Below are 24,239 nucleotides of genomic sequence, written 5' to 3'. Positions count from 1 at the left end.
GTCCACATACTCTAGGTCAGACCCGTCGAGAGTAGTGATTCTAGTCGGGTGGGCGGGTGCAAGCAGCGTTCGGTTGAAGAGCATGCATTTAGTTTTACTAGTGTTTAAGAGCAGTTGGAGGCTACTGAAGGAGTGTTGTATGGCATTGAAGCTCGTTTGGAGGTTTGTTAACACAGTGTCCAATGAAGGGCCAGATGTATACAAAATGGTGTCGTCTGCGTAGAGGTGGATCTGAGAGTCACCAGCAGCAAGAGCGACGTCATTGATATACACAGAGAAAAGAGTCGGCCCAAGAATTGAACCCTGTGGCACCCCCATAGAGACTGCCATAGGTCCAGACAACAGGCCCTCCGATTTGACACATTGAACTCTATCTGAGAAGTAGTTGGTGAACCAGGCGAGGCAGTCATTTGAGAAACCAAGGCTATTTAGTCTGCCAATAAGAATGCGGTGGTTGACAGAGTCGAAAGCCTTGGCCAGGTCAATGAAAACGGCTGCACAGTACTGTCTATTATCGATCGCGATTATAATATCGTTTAGGACCTTGAGCGTGGCTGAAGTGCACCCATGACCAGCTCGGAAACCGGATTGCATAGCGGAGAAGGTACGGTGGGATTCGAAATGGTCGGTGATCTGTTTGTTGACTTGGCTTTCAAAAACTTTTGAAAGGCAGGGCAGGATGGATATGGGTCTGTAACAGTTTGGATCTAGAGTGTCACCCCCTTTGAAGAGGGGGATGACCGCGGCAGCTTTCCAATCTCTGGGGATCTCAGACGTTACGAAAGAGAGATTCAACAGGCTAGTAATAGGGGTTGCGACAATTTCGGCGGCTAGTTTTAGAAAGAAAGGGTCCAGATTGTCTAGCCCAGATGATTTGTAGGGGTCCAGATTTTGCAGCTCTTTCAGAACATCAGCTGTCTGGATTTGTGTGAAGGAGAAGCGGGGGGGGCATGGGCAAGTTGCAGCGGAGGGTGCAGAGCTGGTGGCCGGGGTAGTGGTAGCCAGGTGGAAAGCATGGCCAGCCGTAGCAAAATGCTTGTTGAAATTCTCGATTATTGTAGATTTATCGGTGGTGATAGTGTTTCCTAGCCTCAGTGCAGTGGGCAGCTGGGAGGAAGTGCTCTTATTTTCCATGGACTTTACAGTGTCCCAAAACGTTTTGGAGTTAGTGCTACAGGATGCAAATTTCTGTTTGAAAAAGTTAGCCTTTGCTTTCCTAACTGCTTGTGTATATTGGTTCCTGACTTCCCTGAAAAGTTGCATATCGCGGGGGCTATTTGATGCTAATACAGTACGCCACAGGATGTTTTTGTGCTGGTCAAGGGCAGTCAAGTCTGAGGAGAACCAGGGGCTATATCTGTTCTTAGTTCTGTATTTTTTGAATGGGGCATGTTTATTTAAGATTGAGAGGAAATTACTTTTAAAGAACAACCAGGCATCCTCTACTGACGGAATGAGATCTATATCCATCCAGGATACCTGGGCCAGGTCAATTAGGAAGGCCTGCTCGCTGAAGTGTTTTTGGGAGCGTTTGACAGTGATGAGGGGTGGTCGTTTGACCGCGGACCCGTTACGGACGCAGGCAATAAGGCAGTGATCGCTGAGATCCTGGTTGAAGACAGCGGAGGTGTATTTAGAGGGTAAGTTAGTCAGGATGATGTCTATGAGGGTACCCATGTTTACGGATTTAGGGTTGTACCTGGTAGGTTCGTTGATAATTTGTGTGAGATTGAGGGCATCTAGTTTAGATTGTAGGATGGCCGGGGTGTTAAGCATATCCCAATTTAGGTCACCAAGCAGTACGAACTCTGAGGATAGATGGGGGGCAATCAATTCACATATGGAGTCCAGGGCACAGCTGGGGGCTGAGGGGGGTCTGTAGCAAGCGGCAACAGTGAGAGACTTATTTCTGGAAAGGTGGATTTTTAGAAGAAGAAGCTCAAACTGTTTGGGCACAGACCTGGATAGTATGATAGAGCTCTGCAGGCTATCTCTACAGTAGATTGCAACTCCACCCCCTTTGGCAGTTCTATCTAGATGGAAAATGTTATAGTTGGGGATGGAAATTTCAGAATTTTTGGTGGCCTTCCTAAGCCAGGATTCAGACACTGCTAGAACATCAGGGTTGGCGGAGTGTGCTAACGCAGTGAATAACTCAAACTTAGGAAGGAGGCTTCTGATATTTACGTGCAGAAAACCAAGACTTTTACGGTTACAGAAGTCAACAAATGATAGCTCCTGGGGAGTAGGAGTGATACTGGGGGCTGCAGGGCCTGGGTTAGCCTCTACATCACCAGAGGAACAGAGGAGGACTAGAATAAGGATACGACTAAAGGCTTTAAGAACGGGTCTTCTAGTGCGTTGGGTACATAGAATAAAGGGGGCAGTTCTCCGGGCGTTGTAGAAAAGATTCAGGGCATTATGTACAGAAAAGGATATGGAAGGATATGAGTACAGTTCAGGTAACCCTAAGCGTTGGGTAACAATGAAAGAGATAGCGTCACTGGAGGCACCGATTGAGCCGGTCTCGGCGTGTATGGGGGGTGGAACAAAGGAACTATCAGTGTGAATGTTTAACAACATATTTCCATGTTGACGCCATGCAATTAGGCTTCTTACAATGTGGACTGCAAACATGTTCAACATTTTTAGCAAAGATGGGATCGGCCATTGTTATTTTTTTTCTGTAGGTTATAATGGACTAACAATCGAATTGGAGTTGATGACAACGCAATACATAAAAGACCGTAAATACACAACTTGAAGCAAAAATAAATTTTGCCATGGAGCACATTCTGATTGGCCAGTGAAGGGTCAAGTCGGGATATGCCGATCTCTTCATACTCATATTCGTAATCGTATTCGTTTTATCACACTTGATAATCGTATATATACTCGTAATCTCATTTCGTATATATACTCGTGATCTCATTTCTAATGATCTGTCGCTCTGTAAACATGCCTGGGCGAGAATAAATTAGCCAATAGTTGTTTAGCGCACACTGTTTGTATGTCATGCAATAAAATGCAAATTAATTACTTAAAAATCATACAATGTGATTTTCTGGAGAAAAAAAAATTTGATTCCGTCTCTTACAGTTGAAGTGTACCTATGATAAAAATTATAGACCTCTACATGCTTTGAAAGTAGGAAAACCTGCAAAATCGGCAGTGTATCAAATACTTGTTCTCCCCACTGTATCAGTCATAGTAAGTACATTTTACCAATCAGCAAAGTCAGCTAGTAAGGGGGAAAAGAGTCAAGTGTGAGTGTTAGTTCACAAAAGTTTATGGAAGAATAGCATCAACAGCAGAGTTACATCTCCCCTCATTCTGAAATGACACCTCTTCAGAAATGATATAGTCTACGATGCTCAGATTACCAATGGTTAACTAGGTAGCTAGGATGTAACAGTTAGATAACAATTTACAGTAACAGCAGTTCATTAATAAGTCAGTAAAAACTATAATTGTTGTGACTAGCTTAAAATCTTAAATCTAAAGTAGAAATTGAAAAATATCACCTTATCTAGCTAGGCATTGGTAGATGAATTCATAGCTATTAATAATTGAATTAATAGATTCATATAATGAAGTTAAAAGGGTGAACTTCTATTTTGAAGGGACAGGAAGTGTTGGCTGTGCATTTGGCCAATGACATGTCAGGACAAATAAGTGAAGAGAAACTTGTTTGACAAGACATTTAATTGCTCTGTCCTTCTGTAAACAAGTCCCCACTTCTCTTTCTGAGCCAGACATTATCATCATTAGAAGAAAAACTTGCGAAACTTTGTTTTCTTATAACCTATTTATACAAACATGCTAATTCATGTTGAATTCCTCTATGTTCCAGTACAAGATCACATGACTAGCTGATGTCAGCATAGTTCTCCTTTTGTTTACCTTTCTTTATGAAGGAAGGTCACTCACAACTATTATCAGACATGAGAAAATGGAACTTGCTGACTTCTAGTTTCTGAACCCCCCAGATATTAAAGAGGTCCTGCAGGAAGTATTTATTTATTGAAATACATTTTAAAAAATACATTGGCAATGGCATCAGCAAACAAAGGGGAAGGCATTATCGTCAGTAAGCAGTGGTAATTTGCTGAATTTAGCGCTTCTTGGCAGCGATCTTCAGCAGGTCATCTTTCTTAATCGCATAGTCGCCAGCTCTCCTCATCGGACAGGTCTAAGGCTCTGCGGCGCTTGTAGAATTCAATGGACGGCTTGTTCCACTCTGCTATGATGAAGTGCAGCTAGTTAAAGGTCCCCAAAGCACACACATCCCTGGGTCGCTCCTCTTTTTAGTTCGCTGCAGCTAGCGACTGGAACGAGCTGCAAAAAACACTCAAACTGGACAGTTTTATCTCCATCTCTTCATTCAAAGACTCAATCATGGACACTCTTACTGACAGTTGTGGCTGCTTCGTGTGATGTATTGTTGTCTCTACCTTCTCGTATGTTGTGCTGTTGTCTGTGCCCAATAATGTTTGTACCATATGTTGTGCTGCTGCCATGTTGTGTTGCTACCATGTTGTTGTCATGTTGTGTTGCTACCATGCTGTGTTGTCATGTGTTGCTGCCATGCTATGTTGTTGTCTTAGGTCTCTCTTTATGTAGTGTTGTGGTGTCTCTTGTAGTGATGTGTGTTTTGTCCTATATTTGTATTTTCTTTTTTATTGTTAATCCCAGCCCCCATCCCCGAGGCCTTTTGCCTTTTGGTAGGCAGTCATTGTAAATAAGAATTTGTTCTTAACTGACTTGCCTAGTTAAATAAAGGTTAAATAAATAAAATAATGCATGCTACTACAGCGATTACTAATTGCCGTCTGAGGAAGGTAGGTCAATAAACAAAGTTAGACAGGACGGGGTCATTATATAGCCTGGACTATATAGTGAGCTCCAAAAGTATTGGGACAGCGACACATTATTATTATTTTTTGGCTCGGTACTCCAGCACTTTGGAATGAAATGATACAATGACTGTGGTTAAGGTGCTGACTGTCAACTTTAATTTTTAGGGATTTTCATCCATATCGGGTGAACCGTTTAGAAATTACAGCACTTTCTGTACAAAGTCCCCACATTTTAGGGGACCAAAAGTATTGGGACAAATTCACTTATGTCTATTCAATGTCAAATGTTTAGTATTTGGTCCCATATTCCTAGCACGCAATGATTACATCAAGCTTGTGACTCTACTAACTTGTTGGATACGTTTGCTGTTTGTTTTGGTTGTGTTTCAGATTATTTTGTGCCCAATAGAAATGATTGTAAATAAGAATAGAGTATATTTCTGAACACTTCTACATTAATGTGGATGCTACCATGATTACAGATAGTCCTAAATGAATTGTGAATAATGAGTGAGAAAGTTAGACGCACAAACATCATACCCCCAAGACATGCTAACCTATCACCATTACAATAACAGGGTAGGTTCGCATTTTTGCGGGGGTATGATATTTGTGCTTCTAACTTTGTCACTGATCATTATTCACGATTAATTCAGGACTATCCATAATTACGGTGTTTAGAAACATTCTATTCTTATTTACAATAAAAGTGCTGGAGTACAGAGCCAAAACATCAAAAACTAGGCCTGTGCAAAATGGCCTGGCTCGCAGTCGGCGTTCCAATAAATCCCAAAGGTGTTTGATGGGGTTGAGGTCAGGGACCTGTGCAGGCCATTCAAGTTCATCCACACCGATCTCGACAAACAATTTCTGTATGGATCTCACTTTGTGCATGGGGGAATTGTCATGCTGAAACAGGAAAGGGCCTTCCCCAAACTGTTGCCACAAAGTTGGAAGCTCAAAATCGTCTGGGAACTCATGCTGTAAGGGATTACACCCAATCCCAATATATCCAATCCCTCCTCGACTTGGGATAAAACCACCTTTCTGCTGTGGGACTTCTGCCATGAGGTACACCTGAAAAAGACATTTATTTTTTATTGCCTACAGTGGCAACATATATATTTTTTATTAACAACAAATATGACTAAATATACAGTCATACTTAACAACACAGTATACAAAAAAAGAGTCAAGATTACTTTGAGTCAAAATGGAAGCCGAGATCTACCGCCCAGATAAAAAAAAAAAACGTAAGCCTATGCAACATTAACCAATTAAAAACAGTTCTGTAGCAATGAGGTTTGTGCAGTAGGCTATAGGCATTATCACTACATTATCACTTCATATTGGCTATGCTTGAATTGCCCCTGCCAATGTTGTTCTTCTCAGACCATTTAGAAATGTAGGTGTATGATCACACTGTTAATAAATAATTTGTTGTATTACTTGTGAGGCACAGCTAAGTGAGCATAATAATTTCATTATTTATTTTTTACTGGACTGATGGCCTCTGATGGTCAGTCTGAGGGGCGGGAGCAGCGGTGAGGCTGCCTCTCACCCGACTCACCTTCCCTCTGCTCTCCCTCCCTCCGCTGAGAAAAGGGGACACCATGTTCCAGCTGATGGCCAACCTCAAGTCACACTGCATTATTTCTGCCTCATGCACCAATTCATGTTGTTACTCCTATAACCAGAGAAAATGAGGAATGGCTTGAGGAAACTGTGCAGAAACTGTGATCTGAGCTGTCTGATTGGTCAGCGGTAGGCCTATAGGTGCACTTGATTTGCTCTCTGGGCCTGCCGGGTAGGTGGAGTTCTACCTTCAGACACATGAAATGGTTCAAAATGGGAACACTTTGCCTTCCCAGCGCTAGGGCTGCTGAATCAAGTGTACCTACCGCCAACTGAATACAAAGTGTTATGTTTGGGGCAAATCCAATTCAACACATTACTGAGTAGCACTCTCTATATTTTCAAGCATAGTGGTGGCTGCATCATGTTATTGGTATGCTTGTATTCGTTAATGACTGGGGAGTTTTTCAGGATAAAAAAGAAACAGAATGGAGCTAAGCAGAGGTAAACTCAGAGGAAAACCTGGTTCAGTCTGCTTTCCACCAAACACTGGGAGATTAATTCACCTTTCAGCAGGACAAAAACATAAAACTCAAGGCCAAATGCAAACACTGGAGTTGCTTACCAAGAAGATGGTGAATGTTCCTGAGTGGCCGAGTTACAGTTTTGATTTAAATCTACTTGTAAATCTATAGCAAGATCTCAAAATGGTTATCTAGCAATGATCAACAACCAATTTGACACAGCTTGAAGAATTTTAAAAGAATACTGGGCAAATGTTACACAATCCAGGTGTGGAAAGCTCCTTGAGACTTACCCAGAAAGACTGTAATCACTCCCTAGGTGCTTCTACAAAGTATTGACTCAGGGGTGTGAATACTTATGTAAATTAATATTTCTGTATTTCATTTTCAAAAAATGTGCAAAAGATTCTAATAACATGTTTTCACTTTGAATTATGGGTTATTGTGTGTAGATGGGTGAGAATATATATATATATATATTATTTTTATCTATTTTGAATTCTGGCTGTAAAACAACAAAATGTGGAATAAGTCAAGGGGTATGAATACTTTCTAAAGGCACTGTACATAAAACATCCTCCATTCAGGCTGCAAAGGCTTTGGTTTCCTCCTTAACTAGAAGGGAAAATATGCGTAGTGTCTTCATAAAACACAATTTTCCACCACCATGCTGAGGTGGCTAATGCTGCTTCCGGACATTCCGCACGGCATTAAATATAGTTAAGGAGGAAACCAATGCCTTTGCAGCCTGAATGGAGGATGTTTTATGTACGAGCTGGTGGCGTGGGGACACGAGTGCATAACCAGCTGGGCAGATCAAGCTTAGACATCAGAGGACAAACGACGTCAGGAATAATAGATCTTCAGTTTCCCTGCAGAGACAATGAAGCCATTATTGACTTTAGACAAATCGTCCTCCACATCCACTGGCACCTGCAGAGTCTAACTTTGTTACAGTAATGTAAGAGAGAGAGAGAGAGGAACAGCTAGCGAAACAGAACGTAAGCTCGCGAGATCAGGATGGTTCGTTCGAGGCAAAGGAACAGTAGGACCCAACAGAGACATTAACCTGTGTTTGAGTGGTTTTATATAATTTTCATTAGTGATTAGTTTCAAGTTTTAGTAGTCTATGTACGGGATACACATGGTATACACAGTACAATGAAATTCTTACTTGCAGGTTCCTTCTCGACAATGCAACAACAATAAGAAATAAAAGATAAGAGTACAAACATAAAGTAAATGGCTCAGTAGAATAGAATAAACATTTTAGCATAAGTATAATCCAATATTTACACGTTTGGAGAAGGGGGGGATTGGGGGGCATATGTTTTAAAGGGTAGGTAGTATAAACGTAACCACATGTAACATGGATTTGCGTTAGTATACACATCAAAAGTCGCAATGCAAAGTTTCACCTCACTTTTCTATGTTTGGAGTTATCACATAAAACCGATCAGAATGCCGAAATTACGTTGGAAAATGTTTTTCCAGGGTGTGATGTAATATGGACAACCCAGGAAGCCAGCCTATTTCCTAGAATGTAAACTCCAACAGAAATAACTTCATGTATAAATTCAGATTAAACCAAATCGTTTGCACGCATGACTACTGGTTTCAATTACATTTTCAGCCAACTTACAAGCAAATACTTTATGAATTTATTGTTGCAAGGTTGCTAGCCAACTAGACTGCTAATGTTAGCCCATCTAGCCTGCTAACGTTAGCCCTACCAGCCTGCTAACGTTACATTAGCACTGAATGAGTCAACCAGTTGCTATCAACACCTATCTTACAGCTACATTAAAATAATGGAAATACATAATGCCATTTAACCAAATATCAGAAAATGTTAACTATATGCAGTTATCTTAGCCAGCAAGCTAGCCAGCCAACCCCCCAAAAATTAAAGCTAGCCAGCCAGCTAACTTTAGCCATTTAGCCAACTAACGTTAACTATTAGCCTAGCCAATGCTAGAGCCCAACTACTGGAAAGCAGTTAGAACACAACTAACACAACTAAAACAAAACCGCAGAACAAAAGAGCAGACACTTACAGATTGATAGCTGCGGCCCATCCGATGGTAAGAGTCAGGGAAAATCGAATAGCTTTAGCGTGAAAAAAAGTTGACACAACAAAAAGACCAGACGAGGTACCACCGTTACACAATTAGAGCAAACCGGTATGATTTTCTCTTTAGTTTTGAGCCCACGGCAAGAAGGCAACAGAGCCTGCAGTGCTAACAGGTTCCCACTAGATAACACAGCCACAAAGTCTGTGAAGAACATGAGGTGTAGCCAGGGGTGAAAGTAAGGCGGTACGGTCTGGTACAGCGTCCCGGCAAAATAAATAGTGGGGGGTACAACGTACCGGTAAAACATGAGCCTATCACAATACTTTAAACAAAATGTAAAAAACTGTAGGCTATTACACCATTATTTGTCATTTCCATATGTCAGAGGCATAAAAAATGAGCGAATGGACTTGAAACAGGTAGGCCTATAGCCTATGCTCCAAAATGCAGTGTGGTTTGACTAGAACGCTGACATTTTGCAAAGGCAGAGATGAGTGGTCGACACCGAGATGCGCGCGGACAGCAGTGGAGGCATTAATTCTGGCCTGACAGTCGCCAAATGTCATTACACTTTTTGCTGTTTTGTGTAACATGTCTCTTTCCATTCACCACTGTTTGGATTCTGGAAATATGTTGCTAGTGGATGAACATGCACAGATAGCCTAGTAAAGGAGCCCTTTGAAGTGATTGTTTGACAATCAGATGAAAACATCATGACTGGTTGTGTTTATGCCACAATAAAAGGTAATACATTTTAAAAGTTAAATGACAAATCTTTATGACTATGCCCACAGAGATACTATTGAATTAATAGGGATTCTAAATATAATTCTATGATTAGGCCCCACAGCCGGTCCGCCCATTAGGCAAGGCAGTTTGATGAGGGTGGCATTTTCCGAGCTAAACTGACCAAGATGCACCTCCAACAGCACATAACACCTCACATTCCGTCCAAAAAAAATATAACTTCTCTCACCCAGTGGCATGAGGGCTATTTAGGTGAGTGCTGATGCCGCCCCATCACAAGCAGTGCCCACTTTGCCAAAGGCAGAGGCGCAAACCATTTAGCTTGTCCATGCCCAGCGTGCCTCTCCAGGGTGCTGTTGGAGAGACACAGTGCTGCGGCGCTCCACCAACACTACATCAAATTCATTTAACATAAATTATGTAGCCTACTGTAGAAAGAGTAGTAGCCTATTTTCTGTAGCCCATAGACTGGAGACCAAATGTAGGCTATTACAATGTCAGGAGACTGACACTTTTTAATTATTAACTTAGAGGAGAAAGTCAACTAAAAAGGCAAGCGGTAAGACATCAGCTTTGGAGCGGTATAATCAAACAGAGGTGGACAGCAAATAATTGCTGAAAGTTATTAATTTCAACAATTGTCTTCATTTGAATTTGACCTCACTAAAAACAAGAGGGCTTTGTTGGAGCCTATTTCTTCCTATTCAAAAACATAAGAGGTAGGCCTACCTGTTTGACAGACGCAATTATGCTATCCATAGATTTGTAGGTATAGCCAAATCCTCCAATACTGTCAACATGCACTCCTTAAATACCTCCCTGTCTGAGAAGGGCTTGGTGTGTTTGGGAAAACCAGGGCTCAAATTGAGTGAGGGTATGCCATACGCTTTGTGAAAGAAAAGGGTAAAAGGAATACCTATTGTTAGCTTTATTTTGAAATAAATAAATAAAAGGTATCCAGATCATATAAAGTGTTCTATAACAATGCTTTACTCCGTGATGCCTTATGCTAGAAACAAGCTTTAAATGCCCACAAATGACGTGACTCTGACGCATATGGGGATATATTGATTAGTCTCTATGACATTCTAAAGCTGAGCTACAGCCCCTGCTGTACACTATTCTAGTTTAGTGGGGATAGGAGTTCTTTTTTTGGGGTCTCTCCTAGGGCGGCAGAACGTCCAGGGCCGGGCCTGTTAAATATGCCCATATTATTTTTGGGTGCACATGTGTGCACACATAGGAGGTCCCGTACCGGGAATAAATTAAATCTACTTTCACCCTTGGGTGTGGCTAACGTTAGCCAGCTTTAATAATAACAAATAAAAATTATAACCTTTGTTATAGTTAACCAGATCGTGAATACAACTAAGTTACTAAGTCTTTGACCACACCGTGTTTTTACTTTGGAGAGTAAAAACTCAACTTCCTACATTTTAAATTGTCAGTATTTAGCAATCATAGAAATCAAAGCAGCAGTTGTGATATGTGTGTGTGTGTGTGTGCGTGCGTGCATGCGTGCGTGAGTGCATGAGTGCATGTGTGCAGGTGGTCAGTCCCGTTCAAGTGTTCAGCAGTCTGATGGCTTGTAGATAGAAACTGTCTCAGCCTGTTGGTATCAGACCTCATGCGCCGATACTGTCTGCCTGACGTTAAGGGAGTGAACAGCTCGTGGCTGGGGTGTGGGGTCCTTGATGATGCTGTGGTCCTTCCTCAGGCACCGTTTGGAGTAGATGTCCTGGATGGGTGGGAGTACGGTCCCAGTGATGTACTGGATGGGTGGGAGTACGGTCCCAGTGATGTACTGGATGGGTGGGAGTACGGTCCCAGTGATGTACTGGGCGTCTTCACCAGGGACGGCTTGTTCAATAGGGCGATATGGGCGACGCACTGCCAAACGGGAAAAGGAAGGGATTTTTTTTCTAATCAATTATATCACGGCAACAGCAGTTATCAGTGTTCACGTCTGATCTGCCAGCCACTAAATGTCAAATCAGGCTAAAGTCGTGCTTCAAATGGCCCCGCCCGTTTTTTGGGCGATTTCAGTCAGGTTGAAAATCGCCCAGAAGTCTCTCATAGCCTGTCATGTAAAATCTATTTTTTTCACATTTCAAAGCTTTCAATACATTATCTATGGGTGTCTGTGGGCATGCACTTACGCGCTTTCGTCATACGTGACGTAACGTTGAACGTAACTAAGACAATGGCGGCTAGCAGCGTCTATGTTGCGACCTGCAGTGTGGCGTTATTTTATGTTTTTAACTTGTAGACTTAGTTTACAAACATTCTGCAAACATTCTGCTTTGGACTGATCTTCGGTTTTGGACTGATCTTGTTGATCGTGTACATACCCGCTACGAACGGACTAAATAATGAAAACGTTGCTGGCAGCGGAATCCAATACAGCTGGGAGACTTGGCTGGATGACAGAGTCCCGGACAGAGAGGTGGAGCCGGCCGGCTTCACCCTGGTCAGAGCGGACCGCGATCCTGGTAAGAGAGCGACTCTGTACCCCGACATTGAACTGCTTTCTGTGTCATTGAACCTTACTATTGTTGATAAAACAAGTTTACTGGAGAACGGAGACCAAGTAGAGACTTTTGGACAAGGTGGATAATTGTATAATATAAGGCAGTTTATTCAGAGGTAAAGATATCTGGAATCGCGTGCACGGACCCGTTCGTCAAACTCGTAGGGAGTTTATCAGAAGAGCCCCTAAACATTGTGTGCTGACATTTTATACAATAAAATGAAGTAGGTTGAATCTAGTAGTTCTGATCTTCTGATTGGTCCTGATGAGTTGGGCGAGGTCACCTCCAGGCTAGTGTCACTGTTGCATTGGCTCTGAGTCGGGTTCTCTGTCTTCAGATGTTCAGCCTAAGAGAAGAGGATTTGTGTGTGTGTGTTTGTTATCAGTGTGTGTGTGTGTGTGTGTGTTTGTTATCAGTGATGATGTGTGTGTGTGTGTGTGTGTGTGTGTGTTTATCAGTGATGATGTGTGTGTGTGTGTGTGTGTGTGTGTGTGTGTGTGTGTGTGTGGGTGTGGGTGTGGGTGTGTGTGTGTGTGTCCTCAGGGCAAGAACTCGTGAGTTGGAAGAACTGAGAGACCTATGGCGTGGGTGTTATCCTTAGCCACCTGCTGACAAGGCTGACAAGATAGGACTCTTGTTCATTGTATTGAATACAAAGGCCCAACACAAAATGGGTCATGCACAAGATTTTAGTCAGACCAAGCTATAACATTATATATTTACTACGACAGTACATTCAACCAAAAGCTAATATAACAAAGGCATCAGAGATTATTTATAATCTGTCACAGAAACTGGAATCCATCTCCCCAGATCAGTCAATAAATGCTTCTGGTATTGACTTATATGCTGCCCCTGTCTTCATGTTGTTGCTGGACATATCTTTTTTAAAATGTGTGTAGGTCACCTAAATCATCAGAAAAATTGCCCCTCCTGAGAATTTTTTCAGGAGCCGCCACTGGTCTTCACCATCCGCTAGAGGACCTTGCGGTCGTCGATAGACCAGTCAGGATGTGGACGGACCAGTCAGCTAGCTAACCAACAACTGTAACAATGGATTTGAGCGACAACAAGTGCTCAATGTGCAAATGTATTTATGTTTTCAATAAACATTGGAGACTAAATATAGTTTACATGTCAACAGTCCAAAGCAACCTTGTCTGTTTTGCCCAATAGTTGCGCACTAGTCAGTTTTGTTGCTAAACAACCAACCTACCTATAGATTGTCATTATTCCCCAGGTGACATTATTAGAAGATCATCTGCATTCATTTTCTCTGTGATTACAGATGTACAGCTAACTAATGGCCTCATTGGCCTGCCATTACTGTGGAAGTCGGAGCTCGCCGATGGACACAATGCATTTCAGCACAGTGAAATGACTGCATGACTCAACATTGTAATGTGCTCTGTGTCCTATAGGGAGGTTCCATAGAGAACAGGAAGTCCAAGCATTGCCTGGAGCTAGTCGAGAACAGTGAAACAGAGTTTGGCTACCAGCTGGCCATACAGAAGTGCTCTGGTCAGAAATGGACAATCACCAACCTACTGTCAACCTACACTCTCCAATGAGGGGATCCTGAGTCCTGCAGGGGAAAGAGTTGCCCATGGTGAACACTGGACCTGTGACTGAAAGACATAGACGGTTTGCTTCTTTAAAAAATATATTTATTGAGGAAGGCAAGAATTGAATTATAAGTATGCAGTTTCTTAGACTCAAAGACATAATTTGATCAATGTTAAACATTTCCTGGATTCATATGTGGGATTTAAGTGGCAGATTTTCTTTTGTCACGCTGAATTCAGGCTGGAATTGGCTCTAATATACATTATGTAATTTCTGCTACTATGTAGCATGTGTATGAAAAACCTTTGTTATTCTTGTTTCTTTTGTGTCTCAGGTTTGTTTGTAGACAGATTTTATTATAAGATCAAGTGATCGGGTTCGAGGAACTGTCGCCAATATATGTTGAGAGAATATACACGCTTTTTTATAAGTGTATATGCTGGATATTTATAAAAACCTTCAGTAAAAATGCTGATGACAAACAAATATATTGTGTGGGGGATTTTCCATGCTCTTGTGAAAGTCAATCAATATAGTCCATCTCAGTTTTGTTTTGTGAAGACACCTTAATAGTCTATTTGATACAATAATTATTTTTCACAACGCATAGAAATTTAGGCTTTTGCAAGGACTGCAAACATTATTTTCCCCATATATCCTGAGAGAAATACAGGACTTGTTTATAGCAGCAGCTGGGTAATAATGGAGCATGATTGAATCGTCCAGTAATAATATCCTCTGTATGATAAAACAAATGTCCTTATATTATGTTATCACCAATATAAGGACACTCTAATTTAATTTACTTAATGTCCTGCATATTTCAAGTGGAAAAGGAATGCTTTCATGTTGTTGTTCTCAAATAGACTATGTAGAAGCCTTCTGGTTTTCATATGTTGCTAATTAAAAGTACTTTGTAGAACTAACTTCCGTTTCACTACACAGCTTGCGTGTCCTACAGAGAAATGTCCTACAGAGAAATATCTCCTTTAATTATAATGACTTGGTTCCTGAAGAGGAGTGGAGGAGAGTAGTTTTCATCTATTTAACATGTCAGTCCTCATCAGCTTCTAGATTTTGAGTTACTGGTCATGAAAGATGCATGTGATGGCACTCTCAAAATGCATCACTCCAATCATGTTCATGCTTGTATCTGTCACATAGGCAATTTACACTAATTGTTGAAGCAGTGTAGGAAGCACAGCATCCACATACACCACCGGAATTTCTGAAAACAACAACTGTGCTTCCATGGGACAGCGTAGCCCTTTACACTCGTACCTGTATACAGGTTGAAAATGACAGATTTGGGAACTGATAAACGCATAAATTGGAACACAATGGCTGTACAGTAACATGCTTTACATGAAGTCAGAACTCTGGCTCTGCGCTTCATAGCGCTGTATGGGTTTTGACTGACAGCCGTTCTGAACTTGAGCTAATGGGGCAACTTTTGCAAATGTTTTGTTGTTTGAGTGTGGGAAATGCTGTAAATTAAGAGGATGTATTTTGAAAAATCCTGGGAACACACTGGTTGAATCAACGTTGTTTCCTTGTCATTTCAATAAGATTATGTTGAACCAACGTTGAATTGACGTCTGCCCAGTGGGATGAGACGTTGAGGATTATAATAAATACTGCTTTGATGTCATACTTACAAGCCAAACATCCGTGAGCCCAAATGTGCACTTCACATTTCCATAGCATAAAACTCATGTCATATACAGTGTCAACGTTTATGATCACTATGTTTGATGAACAGTTACAAGATGACATGGCGTCATATCCTGCGTTGTTCTGAACAGAATGAGCCTGCTTGTCTATTGTGAAGAAAATTCACCATGGGACACGCACCTGAATGTTTCAAGTTTTAATGTCATATGCACAAGTACAGTGAAATGCACTCATGATTCCTTTCTATGCGCATCAAAATTATGATCTGTTTTGCTGAATTGCATTGTGAAAGCCTAACACTGTAATATTGTATTTTATAACTTAGGTAGTCATGTTTGCAATAGAACAAGCTTTCAAATGATGCCCATCTGACTCAGATTGCATTTATAATGGACTATAATGGACAGTTTTTGGATTGCATAAACAACAACTGTAATTGTGTGATGGGGTGGATGCAGGGTTGTGTTCCAACCAAAACAACGACAAGTGTGCTTGCTCTAGTTCCTCAATGGCACTGCTAGGAGAGCTACAAAAAAAGCACCTTATAGTTGACTCTTCTTTGAGTCATAAAAGTGCATTAAGATTACTTAGGAACTGTGCACACTTTGGAGAGGTGTATGCCTGGCCACTTGGGGACACCAGTTAGTCCTCACACTCAAACCCTTGTAATTTTTTTGGTCTTATGTTGCACCTAACCTACATTTTCCAGAAATATTCTTATCATGTTACTGAATGTATCCAGAGTATTTTCAGATTTCATTATCAACAAATGCAGCAAAAAGTACAGGAAATGTAAAATGCACATAAAATCAACAGTTTGGATTAAATCTTATCAGGTGAACTGTTGTGTCCTCACCTTTGGTCTAATAATTTTCCCATAATCTAACTATTCATTTTCTATTGCTGGCATGGTTATGCATATGCTTTTCATATTTCTTCTGTAAGAAACATTTCAATGTTTCCTGTCCATAGGCCAATTCCCATGAGTGTAAAGGGTTAATGGAATGTAAACATCCAAAAAGTACTATTTTATTTCAGTCTTGTCAAACCACTCACGTCACTCATAGAGATGCACTAACAGCACGGAGCATTTTTTAAATTTCAGTTAGTGCTGAAGTAATGATGACGTGTTTGAATTGCCCTGGCAAAATAAGCAGCTGTCACAGAAGATGGAGCTGAGTAACATCATTTGTGAGGATGTAAACGGTGGGAGGACACATTGGAAAGTGACTGCCCGTTACTACTTGAAGCTCCAAAAGCTGGCACAGGTTGAACGTTTAGAATGGGAGAGGAAAGTATTATTTTTTTTCAGTTTAGAAATATATCTCCAACTATCACAACTGGTAGTATTGAGTATAAGACATTTGACAATTGAACAATTATCCTTGACAGTGACTATTGATTAGTAATCCTTACACCTTACAGTCTACACATCAATGGCCATCTGACTGTTACTCAGCTCAAACTCTTTGAGCAAGGCCCATTTTACAGTGTTCATGTACTGTGGTAATTAATGAACAAAAAGTATTTATTTACTTGTGACGATTAAAAGACAACGGGAACAAGAGTCCTTGACTATGAAGACCTCACATGATGTAGTCTATTAGATTATTTCACTTCACACACCCTGCACTGGGCCCCTAGCAGAAACGTTTTTGGGTTCTACATGTTCCTGTTACTATGACTGCAAAATTGAGAATTTATAAGCTTGAAAACCACACTCCATCTCCTTGGTCTGTTTAAGATGGGTTGCACGTCACTACACTGACTGAGCCACTGCAAACCATCCATAAAACATGTACTTTGAAACTACAGTAACTCTTGTATTTCCCTGATACAAGTAAGCCACTTTACCCCACTGACTTTAGAGCTGGGCCTGAGGACCTGTCAGCAACAAGAATGTAGGGTGAAAATGAACCCCATCCCTCCTCGCCGACCCTGGAGAGAGGTGGAAATAATATGCCTTTCAAGTCATGTAAGAGGATTTCAGGACATTAAAGGCATGATGCATAAAAACATATTCGGAGGAGAGATCTATCCGAGGGCAGACTAATCTAGCTGCTCTGGGTGGGTGCCTCAGTAGGCTATAATCCACTTTACCAGCTGAGGACGTAACCCTGTACTCCTGACCTTTACTCTCTGCATCACTCAAGGTCTGTAGACTGAGACTTCAGCACATGGGTCACAATGTTACCAGTTACCAACCAGCCAGATGATAAATCAATGGCAGACCCTTCAGTGCAATACATACACGCAAACAAAGTCAAATATAACTTTTCACAATCCGTTCATTATGGGCTGAAGCCTCTGAATGGCTGATCAAAGAAAGGTCAAACAAGTGTCTATAACCATAACATCTCCTCCCATCAACACTGCTGCATTACAGCTCATCCAATTAACACTCAAAATGAATAAACACAACACAGTCACTGCTAAATACGGCCCAGTGATTTACATGGGCAACGAAGCACTTGGGGACCTTGAAGGAACAGTAATGATGCAGAATGTGGGCCCTCTCACGCCTTGGTGCGTTTCACTGCTGACTAACCATGAGATTTAATTTTAGGGTAAGCTTTGTTACTTCTGGGAATGGTTGTATATCAGGGGTATTAAGGCACTGCTGCAGTTCTCATTTTGATGTCTCATTGATGGGGAAGCTCAGGTGTTGGGGAGGGAAGAGGACCATAGGGAGCTGATTATCAGACTCACAGAGTGTGCTGGGTTGGCAGTATTTTAACGTGGAATTGGAAATGAAAACCCTGTTTGCAGAGAAAGACTCCTGTTTTGATAAGCTCAAACCTATGCAAGGAATCACCATTGTGGCTACATTGTACCTGTGAACTAAATCTGTCTGATAATTGATGAGCTTGTTCTTGAGCTTTTCAAACAATAATGAGACTGTAATGCTGTCTAAATGAGAGCCGCTACACTTAATTCAGACCTAAGAAAGTTTACCTCCTAATCCCATTTACTCTCAGTCATGCTCAGGAGCTCTGAAAGGTCATAAAGAGCAAGGTTATTTATCACAATGACGATATCGCTTTGGAAGAGTCTCATTCTGTCTTCTAAAAGCTGTTTTTTTAGATGTAAAAAAACAAAACAAAAAATTTGATAATTTCCTCCTCTACCCTTTGAGGCATGTAGTTCTCAGTACAGATTAATGACTCATGTCACTCATGAGCTTTAAAGGTCACATGAAGAGACAATGGTCACGTTCCTCTGCTCAGACGTTGCATCCATCAACCAATGGTTGCGTGTCACATCATCGACTGTGTCATTGACAGATTGCTATAGCATATGATGTGGTTAGCTGATACGTAAAACACCTATCCAGGCGTTGTAAGATCTGGTAGGCATCAGCCACGCCTGGGCAGAAGAAACGTGCCTGGATGAAAGGATGTCAGTTAGAAGGATTGAAGCGAGAGGCAAAGGGAACTTTTTTGGAAAAGACAATGGCACTATCTGTTGTTTTTTGTGAACATGCTTTTAAAGAGACTTACCTTGAAGTTTGTGATAGATATCAAATAATTATCCAGTATCAGCACACAGTAAACTGTAGTCTACTGTATGCATCAGAAATAGGATATCAGACTCCACTGGGTAGCAGAGTTTGATATTTCTTTATGGAATGTAATCAGAGAGGAGCCTCAGCCTCATCAAGTTATGTGTTCCTGCTTGAAGCAGAAGCTTGTCCTCAGGGTCTGTAATGGTGGTAACGGTGAACTGGACACTCACAGGCTTCAATCTACTTACACTGCTGCAGTTTAGAGCCTGGAGGCATTCTATTGTGTTAGCAGTGCGCTCACAGAACCTAAAACACTTGAATGCCTTCACTAAAAACTCTCAGAGCAATATCCTCAACTCTACCATAATATATCACTTTCTTCTTCCAAGCTTTTTTAGCCATCTCAATGTAAAATTTGGCCTTTACTTTTTCTGTAGGCCTATGTGACTTTCATTAAAGCTGCATTTGAACAATAAAGGCAGTGATGACTTTTTCTGTGCATAAAACATTGTCTCTACTTGACTCATTTCCATATAATGTGTAAGGATATATCATGGGATAAATGCACTTACTGTAAGTCACTCTGGATAAGAGTGTCTGCGAATGACTAAAACGTAAATCAGGGTTGCCTGAAAAACATTTCTAGCACAATGACCACTCAAAACCCGGCCACAAAGCCTGAAAACTAGCCCAACAATTTTTTTTCGCAGCAAGAGGAGATGCCACATGAGGGAGAAGTATGTAGCTATCTAGTGCTGTTAGTTTGTTGTTCTCACATCACTTGCCATGCCCACAGTTTACCCTGAAAAATTGGGCTACTTTGAAAACGATGTCGTGGTTGAAAATGTGTTGGTCGCGGATTGCGGTTTTTTGGGCTACTTCTAAATTGGACCAAGCCGCCATGGCATTTCTCTTTTTTTATTTTTTATATAAATTTCACCGTTACCTGCTGCTGCTGACTATCAGGCAGTGAGGCAGGCTGTTGCTGAGTGAATGAATGAGTGAATGGTGGGGAGGGCCGGAGGTGTGTGTGTGTTGAGAGAGCACTGCAGGCAGCAGGGAGCTGAGTGAGTGAGAGGAACATAAAATTCGACATACCAATTAGGATCTGGCTAAAAATACTTGAATCAGTTATAGAACCCATTGCCCTTTATGGTTGTGAGGTCTGGGGTCCGCTCACCAACCAAGAATTCACAAAATGGGACAAAACCCAAATTGAGACTCTGCATGCAGAATTCTGCAAAAAATATCCTCAGTGTACAACGAAAAACACCAAATAATGCATGCAGAGCAGAATTAGGCCGATACCCGCTAATGATCAAAATCCAGAAAAGAGCCGTTAAATTCTATAACCGCTTAAAAGGAAGCGATCCCAAACCTTCCATAACAAAGCCATCACTTACGGAGAGATGAACTTGGAGAAGAGTCCCCTAAGCAAGCTGGTCCTGGGGCTCTGTTCACAAACACAAACAGACCCCACAGAGCCCCAGGACAACAACACAATTAGACCCAACCAAATCATGAGAAAACAAAAAGAGAATTACTTGACACATTGGAAAGAATTAACAAAAAACTGACTCTGTGAGCATAGCCTTGCTATTGAGAAAGGCCGCCGTAGGTAGACCTGGCTCTCAAGAGAAGACAGGCTATGTGCACACTGCCCACAAAATGAGGTGGAAACTGAGCTGCACTTCCTAACCTCCTGCCAAATGTATGACCATATTAGAGACACATATTTCCCTCAGATTACACAGATCCACAAAGAATTCGAAAACAAACCCAATTTTGATCAACTCCCTTATCTACTGGGTAAAATACCACAGTGTGCCATCACAGCAGCAACATTTGTGACCTGTTGCCACAAGAAAAGGGCAACCAGTGAAGAACAAAACCATTGTAAAAACAACCCATATTTATGTTTATTTATTTTCCCATTTGTACTTTAACTATTTGCACATTGTTACAACACTGTACATAAACATAATATGACATTTGAAATGTCTTTATTGTTTTGGAACTTCTTAGTGTAATGTTTACTGTTAAATGTATTGTTTATTTCACTTTTGTTTACTATCTACTTCACTTGCTTTGGCAATGTTAACATACGTTGAAATTGAATTGAATTGAATTGAATTGAATTGAGAGGAGAGCAGGGCTGCTCTGCTCTCCTCTCTTCTCAATCACTCAGCTGCCTGCAGCGCTCACACACACCTCCGGCCCTCCCACTCCCCACCACTAACTAATTCCCTCAGCAACAGCCTGACTCACTGCCTGATAGTCAGCAGCAGGTACCTGTAAAAAAACACAAATGTAAAGAGAAATGCCATGGCGGCCGCGGTGCAATTTAAAAGTAGGACAAAAACCCGCAATCCGCGACCAATAATACATTTTCACCCGCGACATCGTTTTCAAAGTAGCCCAATTTTCGGAAAACTAAGGACATGGCAACGCTGCTGTAAATAACCTCACACTTTGGGATTGTTCGACATTGCCGCCGACAGTAAAGGCGACTGCAGACTGACTGATCTACAAATCACCTATCATAAATAACTACTCATTAGTATTTGTAGATCAGTCAGTCACAATTGACCAATGACACATTACGGTTTTGATCCTCTCGAACACGGACATTATATTTGAGTAAAATACCTTTGTGAGTCTGTGCTGCCATCTCGTGGTCAGGCATGTAAAACACTTGTCAAATCTGCACACACATTTTTTATATTAGCCTGTATCAGTCGTCCATAATATTAATATAGCTGACAATTTAACACTGGCTCTGCTTTTTTAAATTATTTTTAATATTTTCACTATTTGTTGTTAAATCTCCAATGTTCAGTTGAATTTCTAGAGGTCGGAACTAATTAATCAGATACTGGGGATTACATTTATGATGCACCAGGACAATTACGTGTGTTCTTCCTGCTTAGCTTGAACTGTTGTTGATTGCGGACACAACAACACCCTAAAAGGCTCATCTACTGGCTACTTCGGTCATGTTTCAGAATTATTTAAAAAGATTAGTTAATGAAACTTGGAGTATTCAAAGGTCTGTCAAATATGTGATTTTTTTACGGGGCGTAGGACCTCTGCCTGTATCTGCAAGGCATTTGACAGATGGGAAGGACGCACAACACTTCGACACTTCCTTGCTCGAATTTCTCGTTTGTCCACTATCCAAAAAGCAATTGAGGTGAGTCATGTTATTATACATTACCACCTTTCTACTAATTTACCTAATCCAACGTCAATCTTGTTTTGCTATGGCATAGCTGCTCAGCTTTATAGGTAGCATCAGCTAACAGTTAGCTAACGTTAGCTAGCCTAATTGTTGTACTCTCGTCTCTCACTCAGGTATGAGGTAAATACCAATGAACTCATCAACGAGGAGCTTGGCATCGCATACCCAATAATTGATGGGATTCCCAACATGATTCCCACAGATGCAAGATTGATTAAAAAAGATCCTGAAACACCAGTGAAACCAGCACAGCAGGCATAACACACAAACAGTAAAGACTCAAGAAGATCTTGACCCTGAACAGTGTTTAAATGAGTTGTTAGCTAGAAGTCAATATGTTTTCTCTCTCTACCCTCACAGTACTGGTTCCAGTAGTCTCCCTATTTGGACTTTTCTATTCTGCGACTGTAGATGAGAATTTCCCTCAGGGATGTACAAGCACTAGTAGTGTGTGTTTCTACAGTCTTCTGTTACCAGTCACCATCCCTGTCTATGTGTTTTTCCATCTATGGAAGTGGATTGGAATGAAGCTATTCAGGCACAATTAGTGTACGCTTTACATGAATAGCATTTCAGTTGAATGACGTGACTAATAATAAAGGTTAAATTAGTGATGTGTACTGTGGTGATGGTGTTGTACATGAAGCTGTTATTGCTACCACAGCTAATGATCCACCACATGATTCTGTAAGAAGAAAATGACATTCAATGACAATAAATTAAGAAACTTTATTTGATGAGTGACATGCAATTTCTTCCATAAAATGTGCAACAATAAAAAATTTATTGCATGTGTTTTTAATGAAACTTGAAACTGAATGTTGAATAACATGTGAACCTATAAGATGAACCTATTTTGGGAACCTAGGACCAAGAACACCACAAAGAAAATGTATCCTTGTGAATTACTATCACTAATGAAATTAAATTGTTTTTGACTTTTTTTGTTCAACCTTTGGGTCCCCCATAGTTCTTGTGGGAAAGTTCAGGTTTGAAGAACTTCACTTCTTACTTTTTTGTTTTCTTCCCACCACGGGCCTGTGTAAGTTTCATCAAGGGAGATTGTGGTCTCGGGGACTGTCCCTCGCCCTTCATCTTAAAGAAGAAAGATTCATTCAGTCTCATCTGAACTGCCTTAACTTGACTCTTGCACCGCCAGAATGGGTCATTCTCCTCACTTGACGTTGTGTCTGTTGACTTCTGGCCAAGTGGGGGGCTGGTTTCCTCTTCATTGGCCTTTCTATGAGATGATGGGGGATGTAGGCCCATCTCTGCCCTCATCCTGTTAGGGAGACTCAGGTCGGTAGGTTGCTCTGAGCACTCGGCAGCTCCACACGACTGGTGAAATCTGAGGAATGTGGAGATCTGTGAGGTAAAGAAGTTCTCTGTTTGAGTGGCTGCCTCAGATATTGACTTCCAGAGCAGTGGCTCCTCTTTTGGCTCTACGAGTGACTTGGTATGCCTGGGCACTGTTGTGGTGTTAGCTTCACCAGTGCCTCCACTGCTGGAGTGATCTGAAGATGTTAGTACTCTGAATTTCTTCTGAGTTATAAACAGGTCCTCACTGTTGGCATCTTCAGCAGTACTTTGAGAGTTGTCTTGTCCCTTTCCATACTCTGTCCCATTTCCTTGCCCCTCTCCCCACTGATAAGTCCCAGAAAAGTTGATCTCGTTGTCACTCTTGGGGCTTTCCCAGTGAAAAGTGTCTTTTGCTTTGTCTTTGGTTGTTGAGGTGCAACACTTGACTACTTTTGGCTGTTTTGCTTGTATGTAATCAGGGAATAAATCAAATGCAACTTTCTTTTTTCTCTGGGCCTTCTTCTTGGGTACCTTCACTGAGTCACTTACCACCGGCACAGGTTCCTGTTTCTGAATGCAATGTTCTACAGCAAATTTGACAGTCGACTTTCCCCCAGGCTTTATTGCGGGGTTAGGTGCACTG

General features: G+C 41.3%; 2 protein-coding genes across 3 annotated transcripts in view; both read left to right on the top strand.

The window, feature by feature from the left end:
- The window catches only part of LOC311134751 (polypeptide N-acetylgalactosaminyltransferase 18-like), a gene marked incomplete at both ends in the record, with an annotated part of 150,366 nt that extends 136,484 nt beyond the window's left edge, over positions 1-13,882 (top strand). For both annotated transcript variants that reach the window (XM_084168528.1, XM_084168529.1), the window contains one exon: positions 13,733-13,882. In XM_084168528.1, coding sequence (XP_084024654.1) covers positions 13,733-13,882 — 150 coding nt within the window. The remainder of the gene's footprint in view (positions 1-13,732) is intronic.
- An 8,666-nt stretch (positions 13,883-22,548) lies between these two features.
- Positions 22,549-23,029, top strand: LOC311135085 (phosphatidylinositol N-acetylglucosaminyltransferase subunit Y-like). The gene has a single exon (XM_084168954.1). The coding sequence runs from the start codon at positions 22,633-22,635 to the stop codon at positions 22,843-22,845; it is 213 nt and encodes a 70-aa protein (XP_084025080.1). The 5' UTR covers positions 22,549-22,632; the 3' UTR covers positions 22,846-23,029.
- Positions 23,030-24,239: the final 1,210 nt, after the last annotated feature.

This window comes from Coregonus lavaretus, assembly GCF_964263955.1.
Source record: "Coregonus lavaretus genome assembly, chromosome: 9".
NCBI classification, from domain to species: domain Eukaryota; kingdom Metazoa; phylum Chordata; class Actinopteri; order Salmoniformes; family Salmonidae; genus Coregonus; species Coregonus lavaretus.
The sequence above is the reverse complement of the archived record's forward strand: the minus strand, read 5'-3'. Positions and strand labels throughout refer to the sequence as shown.